General features: G+C 42.8%; 2 protein-coding genes across 2 annotated transcripts in view; both read left to right on the top strand.

The window, feature by feature from the left end:
* LOC106749769 (nucleolysin TIAR) overlaps positions 1-281 on the top strand; it is a 229,398-nt gene extending 229,117 nt beyond the window's left edge. Inside the window, exon 9 of the mRNA XM_014629543.1 lies at positions 156-281. Coding sequence (XP_014485029.1) covers positions 156-170 — 15 coding nt within the window. The 3' untranslated portion in view covers positions 171-281. The remainder of the gene's footprint in view (positions 1-155) is intronic.
* Positions 282-10,976: 10,695 nt separating this feature from the next.
* On the top strand, positions 10,977-14,119 carry LOC106749768 (U4/U6 small nuclear ribonucleoprotein Prp3). The gene is made up of 5 exons (XM_014629539.1): positions 10,977-11,406; positions 11,601-11,812; positions 11,908-12,691; positions 12,781-13,138; positions 13,219-14,119. The coding sequence occupies exons 1-5, from the start codon at positions 11,259-11,261 to the stop codon at positions 13,619-13,621; spliced, it is 1,905 nt and encodes a 634-aa protein (XP_014485025.1). The 5' UTR covers positions 10,977-11,258; the 3' UTR covers positions 13,622-14,119.
* The last annotated feature ends 14 nt before the right edge of the window (positions 14,120-14,133 follow it).

Genomic DNA, 14,133 nt, shown 5'->3' with positions numbered 1-14,133 from the left:
GGGGGGGGGGGGAGAGGGAGAGAAAAAGTGTGTAGATATATGGCGTTACGATGGAATAATGCAGGTTACAATTGTGATTTGCAAAAGTTTTGCATCATTTAAAATTTTAGCTTAAAATGGAATCGTCATGCTAACCAAATCTCGTTTTCTACTAGAAATTGGGTGACTAGCCTCGAGGACACGGCACGAGTATGCAAAGAGAAAGCAACAAAATTATATATAAATATATATACATACATTTAGATACAAATGCATATATATGTATATGCCATATATATATATATATATTTCTATTTATAGCTATGTATATATTTATATATATATACACACATATATAGATATATACATACAGGCATACACACTTACGCGCAGCGGCGGCGAGGGCTGTTATTTTCAATCGTCGTGCGTAAAACAAAGCGCTGTGCGTGAGAAAGTTAGCTCGTAAGAAGCGAACACACAAGTAAAAGAAAAAAAAGGGAAAATATCGTGTACATTATTAGTTAGGCGAAAGAAATAAAAATATAGGTTATTTTTGTGAAAGGTGGAACGAGCGAGGGGAGAGAGGGAGGACGGAGACCGAGTGGCAAGTGGGACCCAATGGCAGATTGTAATAAGAATTATGCAATAAGGACCCGTTATTATACCGTGCGTATATTCGCATCTGTCAATCAAATCCTGTAACGGTAACGCATTCTCCGGGAAGCGTTTAACCAACAAAGGGAGAGAGAAAAAAAACAAAGTTAATCGGATCTGACGCACTCTACTTTTACGTTCCTTACGTTCCACCCAATCGCTCCCCTTGTCGAATTGCTCGCTATGCACTCCGACTCGATTCCACCTTCGACAGAGAAAATGTGAGGGATCCTGCACTCTTTTAAAGAATCAGCGTGGACGCCCGATCCTGTAAAAAGTATTTGAAGAAAGACGCCTTAAACATTAGGGCGTGTATATGACTTAATGTAGTACCGTACGTTGTCTAGGGCATATACACCGAGTGGAGCTAGCCGATTTAAACGAGTCGTCGCGTTACAATGAGAAACCAAAAATGTAGCATAAAAAGTGATAGATAGATAATTATTAATGTAATCTAACTTATATAGTAGGCGAAAATGAGAGGGGGGAAACAAAAGGGCGGTGGAATCGCGCGCGGAAACGGCGATTAGCGGGAAAACGCGAACCGGGGCGAAGTAAGATGTAAAAAAAAAGAAAAGAAAAGAAGAAGAACAAGAACGAGACGAAAAGGTATGCGACGAGAGAGCCACACAATGTAGAGCGAAACTGGCGAGAGATCCACTTACGGTACCTAAACGTCGCGAACGCATCCGGGGAAAAGTCGCGCGAGCGCGTGAAAACGCCCGCGCGCACGTGCGAGCGAACGCGTACACGTGGTGTAAAAACATATACGCGTATGTAAATACACACTACACCAAGTACACAAAAGATGCACACAGCGTACGTACTAGTTATGTAGCGGCGAGAGAACTTAACAAAAGCTCTAGACGTAGTCTAGTCTAGTCTAGCTTGTCGATCACTAGGTTAACGAGTAAGAAGACGAAAAAAAGCGTTCATGAGAAATAGTGCAATAACTATATCCGCAAGTTATACTCAGCACCCAAAATACACGGCACAATACGGCAAGACGCGTGTATATGCATACACCTACCGAGAGAGAAAAAAAAAAGGAACGAGCAACAAACACGTATACTCTCACACACACACACAAACACACACAACACACGTGCCGCGGCTGCTGCCTCCATCCTTCGCTCGCGTCCTCAAGTCGCAGTTCTCAGATTCCATAACCCGGTAACGTGCTGGATGGCGCGAGATTTGCGCCGGATTTTTACCGTCGCGTCGTTTGAGCTTCAGCGAGCGACCGTTCCTGACCATCCAACCTCTCATCGAATCACCACCACATTCTCGAGTTACAACAAAATTTAACGCGTGCCTTTTTTCTTCCTCGCTCACCCCCGATTCCCGTCACGTAGCGTGTATTACCTCGTAGTATCTCGTAACGGGCGCTATGTTATTTCCACCCCCTCTTCTTCCTCGTCCGTACGCCTCTACCCTCGATGCTCTCTTATTTGTTTCCCGGCGACTGATGTGTCCCGACGCCGCCCGCCCACGTTCCTCCGCCCGGACAGACTTATCTCGCGGAGACTTACCAAACGATAGTCGACAATCATTGAAGAAACATACATTTAGAAACTTGTACGTGTTCTTTTCACCGAGGGCTAGGTATTAATTATCGTTACCGACGTGTTTGCACAAGTCCCGTGCAGGCAATGGACAGAGGAGGTGGCGTCGGTCCTGGGGGAAGATAAGAGAGCAAGGAGTATCGATTGCCCGCGATGCTATCCTATCGTGTTCGCAATGCTTTCGCCTCCCCGCGAGTGCATCACAAAACGCGATTTTGATAACGATCGACACGTAGGCACCGCGAATGCACACACGAAACATATCATCGAGCCAATCAGACGATCCTACCGCTCCCAATTAGGAACTGCAATGAGGGACGTGGAATGCAATTAAGCAATTGATGCTTCGAGTTACTCGAACCGGTCGTTGTTCGCTCGCGAAAGCGCTTTCTCCCTTTTTTACAACGAGATATGTAGAACCGTTTAAAGAAATCAAATTCAGCCGGCCGATCGATCCGGGAGGAACGGAAAAGAATACGAGCATCGATCGTGCGCTCACTTCGATCTCAGCCGCGAATCGCGCGAGTAGCAATGACAATCGCCTAATAAATTTACACTCGGATACAATTTGAACGTGATATCGAGGAGAGAGTATTTACCGATTGCGTCAACACAAACGGGACATTTTTCCTTTTATTCGAAATCTCTACGAACGGCAAATTGCTAGAAAAAAGGCAGCGAATTATCGGGATTCTTTGCGTATCGATAATCGACATAGTCATATCAGACGCGTGGTTTTTTACTCGATAATCATCGACCGGTTGTAGAGAGTTAAGCGGAGTTAATTTTCGAGTCTTCACGGAAGTACCGTCGTCCATTAGCGTGTAAATTGCAACTAGACGCGAGCGCGTTTTCATTCATCGTCTGGAAAAGTGCGCGCGAGGTGCATTTCTAATTAAATTATTTACATCGAGACGCCGCTCGCGAGTCTAACATAACTCTTAACGGGACGAGGGCAGCAGTCGGGCCAAATTGGGATACTTAACCGATGCAAAGCACCATGGAAACAGCTTAGTGTTAGCGCAAGAATCTTTAAGAGAAAAAAAGCACACAATGAAAGAAAAAACAAAAGTAGGAGCCGTAAGCGTAGATACCGAAGCATAACATAAAATAATGTATGTATATGATCATATGTATTACAAGAAAGACTACAAAACGAGACACGCGCATCTATATGTAATACAGATATGTATATTATATATACATATATGCATATATGTGTAAGAAGATAATATTAGCCAACAGATAGAAACTATATCGAAACTTAAGCTTAACGAGGTGGGAGCGAACGAATGCGGGTGCGTGACATCTGTAAATGCGCGCCCCGCGACATACTGTGTTAAATACCTTTAGCCGTAAGAAAGAAATAAGGAAACACATTGAAGCGTAACTCGTAAGAGGAAATAAATGTTGTGGCTAGCCTGCCGGACCCCCCGTGCTCCTAATTATAAATACGTGTAATGTGTGGAAAAAGAAAGTACGAGGAAAGAAAGAGAGGGAGAGTGCATGAAAGTACATGAAAGAAAGCGTGCGTGAGAGAATGCGGATGAACAGGGCGAGCATGCGGGCGAGGGGCAAAAATCGAAGAGTGCGTCGGGTGGAGGGATGAATCCAATGAAAGAGAGCGAGGGTGGGAGAATGAAAGAGTGAGAGAATGAAAGAGAGGCAGAGAGAGAGAGAGTGAAAGGCAGGATTTTGCGCGCCTCGGCCGAAGAAAATGTTTCAAGAAATAAAAATCCAAAAGGGGAGAAATATATACAATTGCAATCGCGTCCGTTCACAGAAAGATTACAATAACGTTCCTTCATTATTCTCGTAGCTTTTCGTATAACTTGACGAACTCTGCGTTGCTGGGCCCCGTATAGACACAGGCCCTTCCCCCTACCCCGGTGCGATATGCGGCATATCACTTACGACTGTACGCTAAGAAGTTTGGTGCCTTTTTTCACTTCTTTATGTGTATGCATTTCGGTAGAGAGAAAGACAACGGGGAGAATAATTAGAAGTGGGTGGGGAGGAGAAACGGAGGGTTAGCGAAACATGAGAACGATCGGGGGGAGGGAGCGAAACATACACATACTGTAATATCACGCATTAAAAGAAAAAATACGGCACAGCGGAGCTCGAGGGAAGGGGCCGGTACGACATCCATCCATCGTGTATCGTTCGGCATTGTGCTCATTTATAATATTGCAGTAATAGCCTCCGGAATGTAGGTGCGCGACATGTGTGTGTATAAGAAGCGAGTGGCGGTAAACGTAATAATAAACGAAATGCGACGCGGGGGCGATCTTTGTGACTTAAGTATACTTCCGTGTGATTAAACGTATGGCCCGCGGGGTCCCATGGCAGCCTGCGTTGCGTACTTAAGTTTAAGGAACTGGGGACGGCTCGTGAGCGACACGCCGAGAGCGAAAGCTGTATTATTGTACATGTAATTTGCAACGACGTGACATACGCGCGGGCGCAGCGGCGCACGCAGGCACAGCGACACAACAACAACCAACAATAACAACACGGCAACAACTACACCTTGACTTTACTATTGCCAGCGCGACACGACAACAATATACAAAACCGTACGTACGAAAAACGAGAGAGAGAGAGAGAGAGAGAGAGGTGTACCACACGCGGCAATGGAAACAGGCGCATATGCAGACACGGCAGGAGATGCGTTACACCAGCAGAAACAATTTTCACACATACACACACGACACTACCGCGAGACGCCCTGGGACGTGCGTAAAGAAAAAAAACGTGTATGATATTATATATACATAACATAGCATATAAAGTACACTATAAATAATGATGAATATAAATAAAAATATATATAAATACTATATTAAAAAAAAAGTAAACAAAGTATAAATATGAAGGAAGTATATAAACGAAAATATAGGATAAATCACGCATAGGCTTAAGAATACAAGATATTATTATGATGATGTATGGTTGGTTTATAATGTAAAATATATTATAGAAAATGTATGTGTGTTGCTGTCTCGTTTAATTTCGAGTCGACCACCCGTCACCACCACCCCGACGAAAATCACCCGTTTGAGGGACAGCGAATGGAATTGTACGCATGTAATAAAGATACATCCCTACGTCGAAAGTCGTGCTAATTCAGTAACGAGTAAACATTCGAGCGTGGAATGGAACGTCAAATTGAGGAAAAGCGACAAGAAGTCCGCGGAAAGATCCGAAGATGCGACGTGAAGGTAAGTTTACTCCAGATATTTTTATCCCGATAAAAAGTTCACATTTGCAAACAAATAAAACGGGTCCGTTGATAATATTTACGCGAGTCGACTTCTTTTTCCCACTTTCCGCTCGTAACTTTTTGCGCGGTTAGACTAATCCCGCAACAATAATCTTTGCCATCCGTTTGTATGATGAAAACAATGAGCATTTAACGTTAAGTACAAACAGCGCGTAACAATTAAACGTTTGCATTCAGCGGTAATTAAACGTAAACATCGCTCGCATCGATAGTAGCCGCGAGATATAACGGCTGTATACGCTTGTTCTACCCGTTAAAAAAATAAGGGATGTGCGCGTTGCGCGCCGCAACGCGGGTAATTATACAAACGCGGCAAGCACGGTAGCGAGGCGAGGAGAAGAAGCGCGATGCGGCAGCCGCGCAAAACATCAATCGAAAAAGAAGAATCGGGAGTTACGGCGCGCTGACGGTTTAATCCCGCAGATATTCCCGCGTATCACGTATTCCAGTCTAAAATCATTTTCGCGTTATATGCATACGAGAACATCTTAGAAACTCGGTCAATAAGTGTCACCTGAATCGATGGAAGAGCCATTTAAAATTTTCCAAGAAGCAGAGGAGGCGAAACGTATGCTGCTACATGCGAAAATAGGTTTCAACAATTCCGACGATATCGCGATAGGAAATGTTCAACATTAGTTGCATTTTTTAAAAAAAAAAAAAAAAAACAAAAGGAGGCCGCTTCTGACGAGCGGAAGACCTTCCCTAAATGCTTCCTGTCGCGACTACACGATGTTTCTATGCTCAAAGGTATCACAATCCGCCAGACAGTAATTACTGAATAACGCGAGCAACGGCATGTGGCGTGTGGCGAAATTGAAAATAAACAAATGAGCCGACGATCTCCAAAGCAAGGTTCGCGTTGGAAGCTGCGGATGCACTCTGTGAATACACCCTTTACACGAGGGTCTCTCTCTCTCTCTCTCGTCGCGTATTCGTGCACACCTGCGTACACGTCTCTGCGTAGTCGGGGGAGAAGGGGGGTCGTACGTTGCGTATAGCTAGTAGATATAGTCGCGCTTAATTGCGAGGCAGGGGTGCGGTGCCCGGTTATTTTAGTCCGGCTGACGGACGCGCGGACATGACAGCTGAGAAAGTCCGAGCTCCCCATCCGCTTCCCCGCGTGTGCAGCAGCAATGCTCAACCACTCACGTGTCGCGTTGCACTAATTATTTTCTTGGCCGTGCTAATTTCGCCGCGCCGGCAAACGTCACTTCCTTTTTTGCAACGAGAAATAGGAAGAGAAAGAGAGAGAGAGAGAGAGAGAGAGAGAGAGAGAGAGAGAGAGAGAGAGAGATCTCGCCGCGTCTCGCGTGTATCATGTTCGGATTTATTTGGAAAATTCGCGAGAAATCATCGGATAGTGAATATTAATATGAACACGTGAAAAGAAGGTCGTATTGTCTGATTGATAACGACGTGGAAACGTTGCCGGATACGGTGACGTCACGTCTAATAAATTCGAAAGTTGCCTTGCTGAAATTTTTACCCGAGACATCCCCGCCGAGAGCTTCTGCGTTGAATATTTCAGTATCCTCGCGGGTAACAAATCGGGAGAAACATTTTAACTATAATTTACACAAATCTCGCGAGTCTGAGACGCGTTTCAATGATCCGCAAGATTATCGTTCGATCGAATGAAAATAAAATCATCGTTGCATCTTGAAAGATAGCGAGGTCTCGGGTTAATGACCGCAAAATTTGGGAACCTCTATCGTATGGATACACGTTCAGCAGCACGTGTACACATATACGCGTATGTACGATCCATCACGTATCTTTACGCGCATGATATGTAGGTACGCGTACGTCTCTGTATACGCGGACGCACACACCCGTCGCTCTCCGTTAATACATCGAATACCCAACGGCCGTACAAGAGAATAGCGTAGTATAAAGCATAAACTACAATTAGTGGTAATCCGCGTGACACGGGCATGGCACCCTTTGCGCATATTAGAGCATTAGCTGCCGACTCATACGAGCGAACCGTACATCATTTTGGGACGTGCCCACGTCTACCGGCAAAATCGTTAAATTTACGAAGAAACACGACTGACCCGATACATAGTGAATATAACCCGCGAGGCAGCATCGTGTGTATCGCGTCATTGTTGCAAATAACGGGAGAGAGAGAGAGAGAGAGAACTTTTTGCGTAAGATTGCGCGAATATAATGTATCCTAAGGAGGACTCGTTTGGCAGAGACGGTGATCGAGGTAAATCAAGCGAAATGGGAACGTCTTTGCATGCTGGTGGGCTCCGTTATGTTACGAACGGATCATTAGACGGGACTGTTCCTATTTGCCTCGCAACTGCATGATTATTTACTGCCCCCAAGTCGCGAAAGCCACTTCACATCGACCGCGGTGATAAACGATTTAAGCTCGTCCCGTTAATACGGCGGGTTAATATGGTTCTCGTGATTATCAAGACGTTGACGGTGCATCTCATGGCATAAAGACTCGGAATCCCGTCACTTATCTGTACGTAGTCAGGGCACGGGGGCACCGCAATTTTACGGTTTCACGGAAATAGATATGGGACTATACAGTCAAGAGCCAAGCGAGGCAGAACGCGATCGTAAAAAAAAAAAAAGAGGGTATTGGACTATTCCGGAAAGGCGCATCGTCTGCAGAGTCGTCTGTTTTAAGAGGATGAAAGATTCTTGAAATGTAAGTTCTTTTCCTATGATCTGCGACGTAAAGCAGATTACTTAAAAGTTATGGCGGCTGCCGTCGATATCGGGCCGTTATCGAAACGAAGACGCGGTTTACGCAGATACATCAGTGACTGTTACACACGTAGCCATTTACATATCCTTATTTTTTACGTACCACCAAGAACGTTAAGGTTTCTATAAAATAAACTACGGCTGAAGCGAAATTTTTACGATCCGTGACGCCTTTTACAGCGAAAGGAAAATCAATCGGCGCGAGCGTATCTCCGGCGAATCAAAGGAGACCTCGATGTAACAACAATCGATCGGTTTTTTCTTTCTGCTTTATAATCCGTTAAATTATTTCCGGTTACCCGGCGATGCAACGCTACAGCACGAACCTGTGTATCCCTCTCGTGTAAAATTTTTTTGTGCGAAAATAACGTTTGAAAAATTCCCCTCCATTGTCGCAGTTCCAAATCACGTATTTTTTACGCGAAATAATTTCAATAAAAGTTTGACGCGATCGATTTTGCAGTGTATTGCTGAATTTTGCAGTTGGGCTGAAGTTTGGTTTTACAAACTGGATTCAGGAACTGCATGTTACGTTCACGCTAGATATCCCATTCCGTATCAACAGTCAGTTTCAGTTACTTTGCAGTAATTTGCCTAACAGATAGCTACGGTGCAACTTTTACTAGCGAATACAAATCAAGCGACCTGCAGTTGCGGCTTGACCAGACCTATTGCTTTTCAAGAACATGCTTCAATTTTTGCGTTATTCCCAAGCACTCTCATATGTTCTTTATATAATGATTTGTGTGATTTCGCGTTTACAATTAATTTGTAATCATAAATTTGGATATATTTTTTCTTCTACTTTCTATCTTTCTATACCGGAGTACACACACACACACACACACACACACACCAGAGATCAGATTTATATGAATTTTTAATTATAATTTTCAGAATTTTTTCCCACGTCAATTTATAAACAGCATTATAATTAATATAATGAGCGAAACGAAATGGCCGAAGCACTTCCGTGTTGTTTTCATTATTAAATATAGAACATTTATTTCCAGGATACTCATTCATTAATTACCGGACAGTCGTGTGTTTATTTTACGCCCGTGAAAAGCAAAGTAAGCGTCGCCTATCTCTTCTAGAATAAACCCAAGGCGAAATTTTGGTTCCACGTTAGCGTCGCAAATCCCGTCAAAGACTTGAAAGAACCAAAATTTCGATCGGGGCGAATAAACAGTAATGCGCGACGATATATCGTAAACGCCAATTAAGTTTAAATTGATGCCTAAACCGAACAAAGGAAATGCGGGGCCTGCGGAATTCCAATTCCTTCATTTCAATCAACAGAAAAGTTTAGAGCAACAGCCTTGGAATAGAGCAAATGTGGTTCACAGAATTGGCCTCATCGGTCACCAGAGAAGCGTGGAACAGCGTAGTTCCCTCTGCCATTCTCATTTGCGGTTGTCGGTCCACTGCCATTCCACCACCCTCGCAACCGCTTTCGTCCTTTACACCTTCGTATATTTCGTTCCAACAACACGTTACGTTGTAAGTCTCCTCTGAACGGCCGTAAGATGCATAGTGATTGATTGTTCGGCGCTTCGGTACTCGCCGAAACTATTGAAAGTGGTCGGAAACGAGCGTCGGAATTCAGCAATTCGATTCTCACGCAATGTTCTGATTAGACCACGTCACGGTAATAGATGATGTAATTAAACGAAAGAATTCGGGACGTATGTGCAATATTTTCGTCAGCGTACCACATGATTCCAGTTCCGGCTAATGTTCCAGGTCAATTAATTTGATGTTATCAAACGTCTTTCGCGTAGTAACGCAAACATGTTATCTCGAATAAATTGTTGTTTAAAAATGACCTAGTCGTTATTTATTTTTGTACCTTTTTACATTTTCCTAATTCTACTTTAAGTCTTATAAAATATTTTTACTGAATCTAATATTGTTCCAAAATATCAAATGCGAAGAAAATGTAAAGTTCCACTTCAAATTATTCCTACATTGATTCGTGCAATGGTAAACGCATTTTGACAAAGCAAATTTGCTCGTTTTCTTATTAACGCGGTGCTCATGCACGGGAGCATCAAAGCGCTTGTTGTATACATAGCCCTCTTAGACTTGAAGATCCAGTCAAGGGTCAATGCGTGCCAATTACGAGAGGCTACCTAAATCTCCCTTGAGAACCCTTCTCGCTTCAAGGGTGAGTATAAATACCGTCATTAGCAAAATGAGTAAAAGCCAGGAAATTAATAACACGGATAATTATGTTATCAGTATCCATGTGAGAAGATACGGAGAAATATGATCAATAAACCCTACTGGAAAAATATATAACCTACATAGTTTTTCCACATTTTTTTCATTGCTCTTCATTTTTCTCTATAGGGAAAAAGAGATAACAGCAAACTAGGGAATTTGCAGTCAGTCTACGGAAGATCGATAAAAGAAGATAGCTGCCGACCAATGGTAAATAAATTCTAATAGGAATGCAGCAAAGTTAGGGAATAATACACAAATCACAAAATTACTAGAAAACTTTTCCTTTTTCTATAAATAATGGATATGTAATGTGTAATAATTGATCATAGCATCGTTACTTATCGTGTGAACATGTTATTACGTTTTGTAAATATCATTCAAAATTGTAGAGTACATCAATAGTTACATTCGGAAAATACAACGGATATATGTATTGTCTTTTGAAGCCAGATCTGATTGGTATATAGAAGCATTGGATCTAGACGCATGCGCGAATCATAAGCAATTGCATGTACAACGGTTATATTTTCTGAACGCAACCAACGTGTGCCGTAGCGAGTTTACTGTTTGAAAAGTCGATATCTTGTGCGGTTCAAATATAACAAGAATATATGTATATATACGTTCTTTTGTATAATGAACAAAAATTTTAGTATTGAATAGGATTCAGTACAGTTATTTCCGAGCTGTTCGAACTTGGTGGTGATACTTAACCTTAAAACTTGCTAAGATTATGTTATGAAGATAGACTTTTCTACAAATTATCGCTTGTAAATACAGAAAATAAAATAAAATAAAATAAAGCAAGAAATATGTCGTATTTAACGAGAAAAGAAATAGACGAAATGAAGCCGCAGATTGAAAAAGCGGTCCACAAGTTCCTTGGCTTCAGTGAACCAGCAATAGTAACTACTGCTGTAAATTGTATTACGTCTGGTTATGACAAACGTAAAACAGCAGGTTAGTGAGAAATATATATAACGAAATATATAAAGAAATATATATAAAATATATAAAAACACTTAGAAAAAAGAATTCTTTATATAACTCTTGTATCATAAGTATTCAAAGTAGACGGTATTATAGTTTACATGTATCAAGGTGTACAATAAAGATATTCATAATCTTATAATGTATATTTTCTTAAATTATAGATAAATTATCAGCATTATTAGAAGAGAAGAAAGCTTCTAAATTGACAGAAAAAATCTTTACAATATATGATGACACTAAAGCAGCTCAAAAAAGTAAGAAGAGGACTCATGCCGAAGACAAGGATAAAGACAAAGATGCAAAGAAATCAAGATTCAGGGATGACGATGTAAAAAATGAGAAACCCATAGAGAATCAATATTCTGAAGATAAGGTGCTGTGAAGTTTTTATTTGTGTACAATCATAATTTTCTAGGTATTAATATTTGTCACAATTTGTCCTAATACTAGCTTAATATATATTTTCAGATCAGACAAATGATGGCTAATGCACAAAGGGAGATAGAAGAGAGGAAAAGAGCTTTGAAGGCAACAAACCAAGAAGACGTCACTGCAAAACCATTGTTCAAAGGACGCGACGCGTTACCTACAGTAGGGAGCATGTATAATCAAGGCCTACTGAGTAAAACAGATTCAGACAAAGCACGGAAGATAGCTGCATTGCAAGCTCAGATCAGGAATAAGTTGAACTCAGGAGTGCTCGGTAATGTTAGTGTGCCGGACAAACCGACGCCTTTAATATTGGACGAATCTGGCAGAACGGTAGACATAACGGGCAAAGAAGTGCAGCTCACTCAAGTGGTGCCCACTTTGAAGGCTAACATACGCGCGAAGAAACGGGAAGAATTCAAGGCTCAGTTGCAAGAGTCGAAAGGTCCGGAGGAGATACAGGACACCTACTTTTTCGACAACAGAATAAGAGTGAAATCAGCGGTGCGCGGTAAACGTTCGCTGAAATTCCACGAGCCGGGAAAGTTCCAGCAACAGGCGGAGAGAATGCGCATGAAAGCGCAATTAGAGAAATTACAAAATGAAATTAGTCAAATTGCTAGAAAGACTGGAATTAGTTCGGCGACGAAATTAGCCCTTATAGCACCTAAAAACGAAGCCCTCTCTGAAGACGTGCCTAATGTAGAATGGTGGGATTCCGTCATATTAACCGGTGGATATCCTAACGAAAGCGAGCCAACGACAATCAAAAGTTCGACTATCACCAATTTAGTGGAGCATCCGACGCAAATGCGTCCTCCAAGTACGTATCGCACTTATTCTATCTCTCACGTTTCGTTATTACATACAAGTCGTACTTGATGTCTCACTTGTCTTCTATCATCGTTACAGCGGATCCTTTGAAACCGATATACATGCCGGTTTTCCTTACGAAGAAAGAACGTAAGAAATTGAGGAGACAAAACAGACGGGAAGCGTGGAAGGAGGAGCAGGAAAAGATACGATTAGGTTTAGAACCACCTCCGGAGCCAAAGCTGCGCATTTCGAATCTCATGCGAGTTTTGGGAACTGAAGCTGTGCAGGATCCTACTAAAATTGAAGCTCATGTTCGGCAACAAATGGCCAAGAGGCTGAAAGCCCATGAGGACGCGAATGCAGCGCGAAGACTCACTGCTGACCAACGTCGCGAGAAGAAAGCTAGGAAACTGAAAGAGGACACCAGTCTCGGTGTGCACGTTGCCGTTTACAGGTACGAATATATATTACATTGTTGCATGTATCACATACATTTTCCTCGCATATTTTATTACGCGTAATATATCTTGGCAGAATACGCGATCTTACCAACAACAACGCCTCGAAGAAATTCAAGGTGGAGACCAACGCGAAACAACTTTATCTCACCGGTTGCGTGATGCTGTTCCGGGATTGTAATGTTATCGTAGTGGAGGGCGGGGCGAAACAATTGGCCAAATACAAGCGACTGATGATGCATCGCATTAAATGGGAAGAGGATATAGTGAAGGATAACGACGGAAACGACGTGCCGAACAGATGCGTTCTCGTTTGGGAGGGGACGAGCAAACAGCGGCATTTCGGCGACGTGAAGACTAAACTGTGCCCGATCGAGAAGATGGCCCGGGAGCACTTTAAAAAGCATCAAGTCGAGCACTATTGGGACCTGGCCTACAGCGGCGCAGTTCTCGATAACACGGATGACGTGCGCTCTTAAGACGCAATCTTGTAAATTAACGAGACGTACACACATACATATATATATATGTGTGTGTACGTATATATATATAGATATACAGCGATAAATAACTTCTGTACAACTTAATAAAGCGGAATGCTGCGGAAAGAAACAAACGAATAAGGGAGATGTATCGGCGATCAGTGGGACATGAATAAAAAAGAACAGTGACTTTGAAGACGTATGTATATCTAGTTGTCACGCGAACCCACGTCCGAATCTCGGTGATAAAGAAAGTAACGTCACGCGCGGGCACGCCAGAGCGCGCAGCTTCCGAACTAATGAGTTGAATATATAGATGCGCGCCATATTTCACTGTCCGATCGCGCATTGTTCCTCCACTTTCTCGCTTATTTCGAATTTCGACAATAGGTAGAGACGCCGGGGAGAAACCTCCGACCGCAGCCATCTCGCGTCGTCCCACGCGAGGCTCGCGCGATTTATTACCGCGACGACTATCCCGTTGATCTGCGCGCACGCACCGGGGGGGG

Source organism: Dinoponera quadriceps, unplaced genomic scaffold, assembly GCF_001313825.1.
Source record: "Dinoponera quadriceps isolate SergipeBrazil2010 unplaced genomic scaffold, ASM131382v1 scaffold3289, whole genome shotgun sequence".
NCBI lineage: Eukaryota > Metazoa > Arthropoda > Insecta > Hymenoptera > Formicidae > Dinoponera > Dinoponera quadriceps.
The sequence above is the reverse complement of the archived record's forward strand: the minus strand, read 5'-3'. Positions and strand labels throughout refer to the sequence as shown.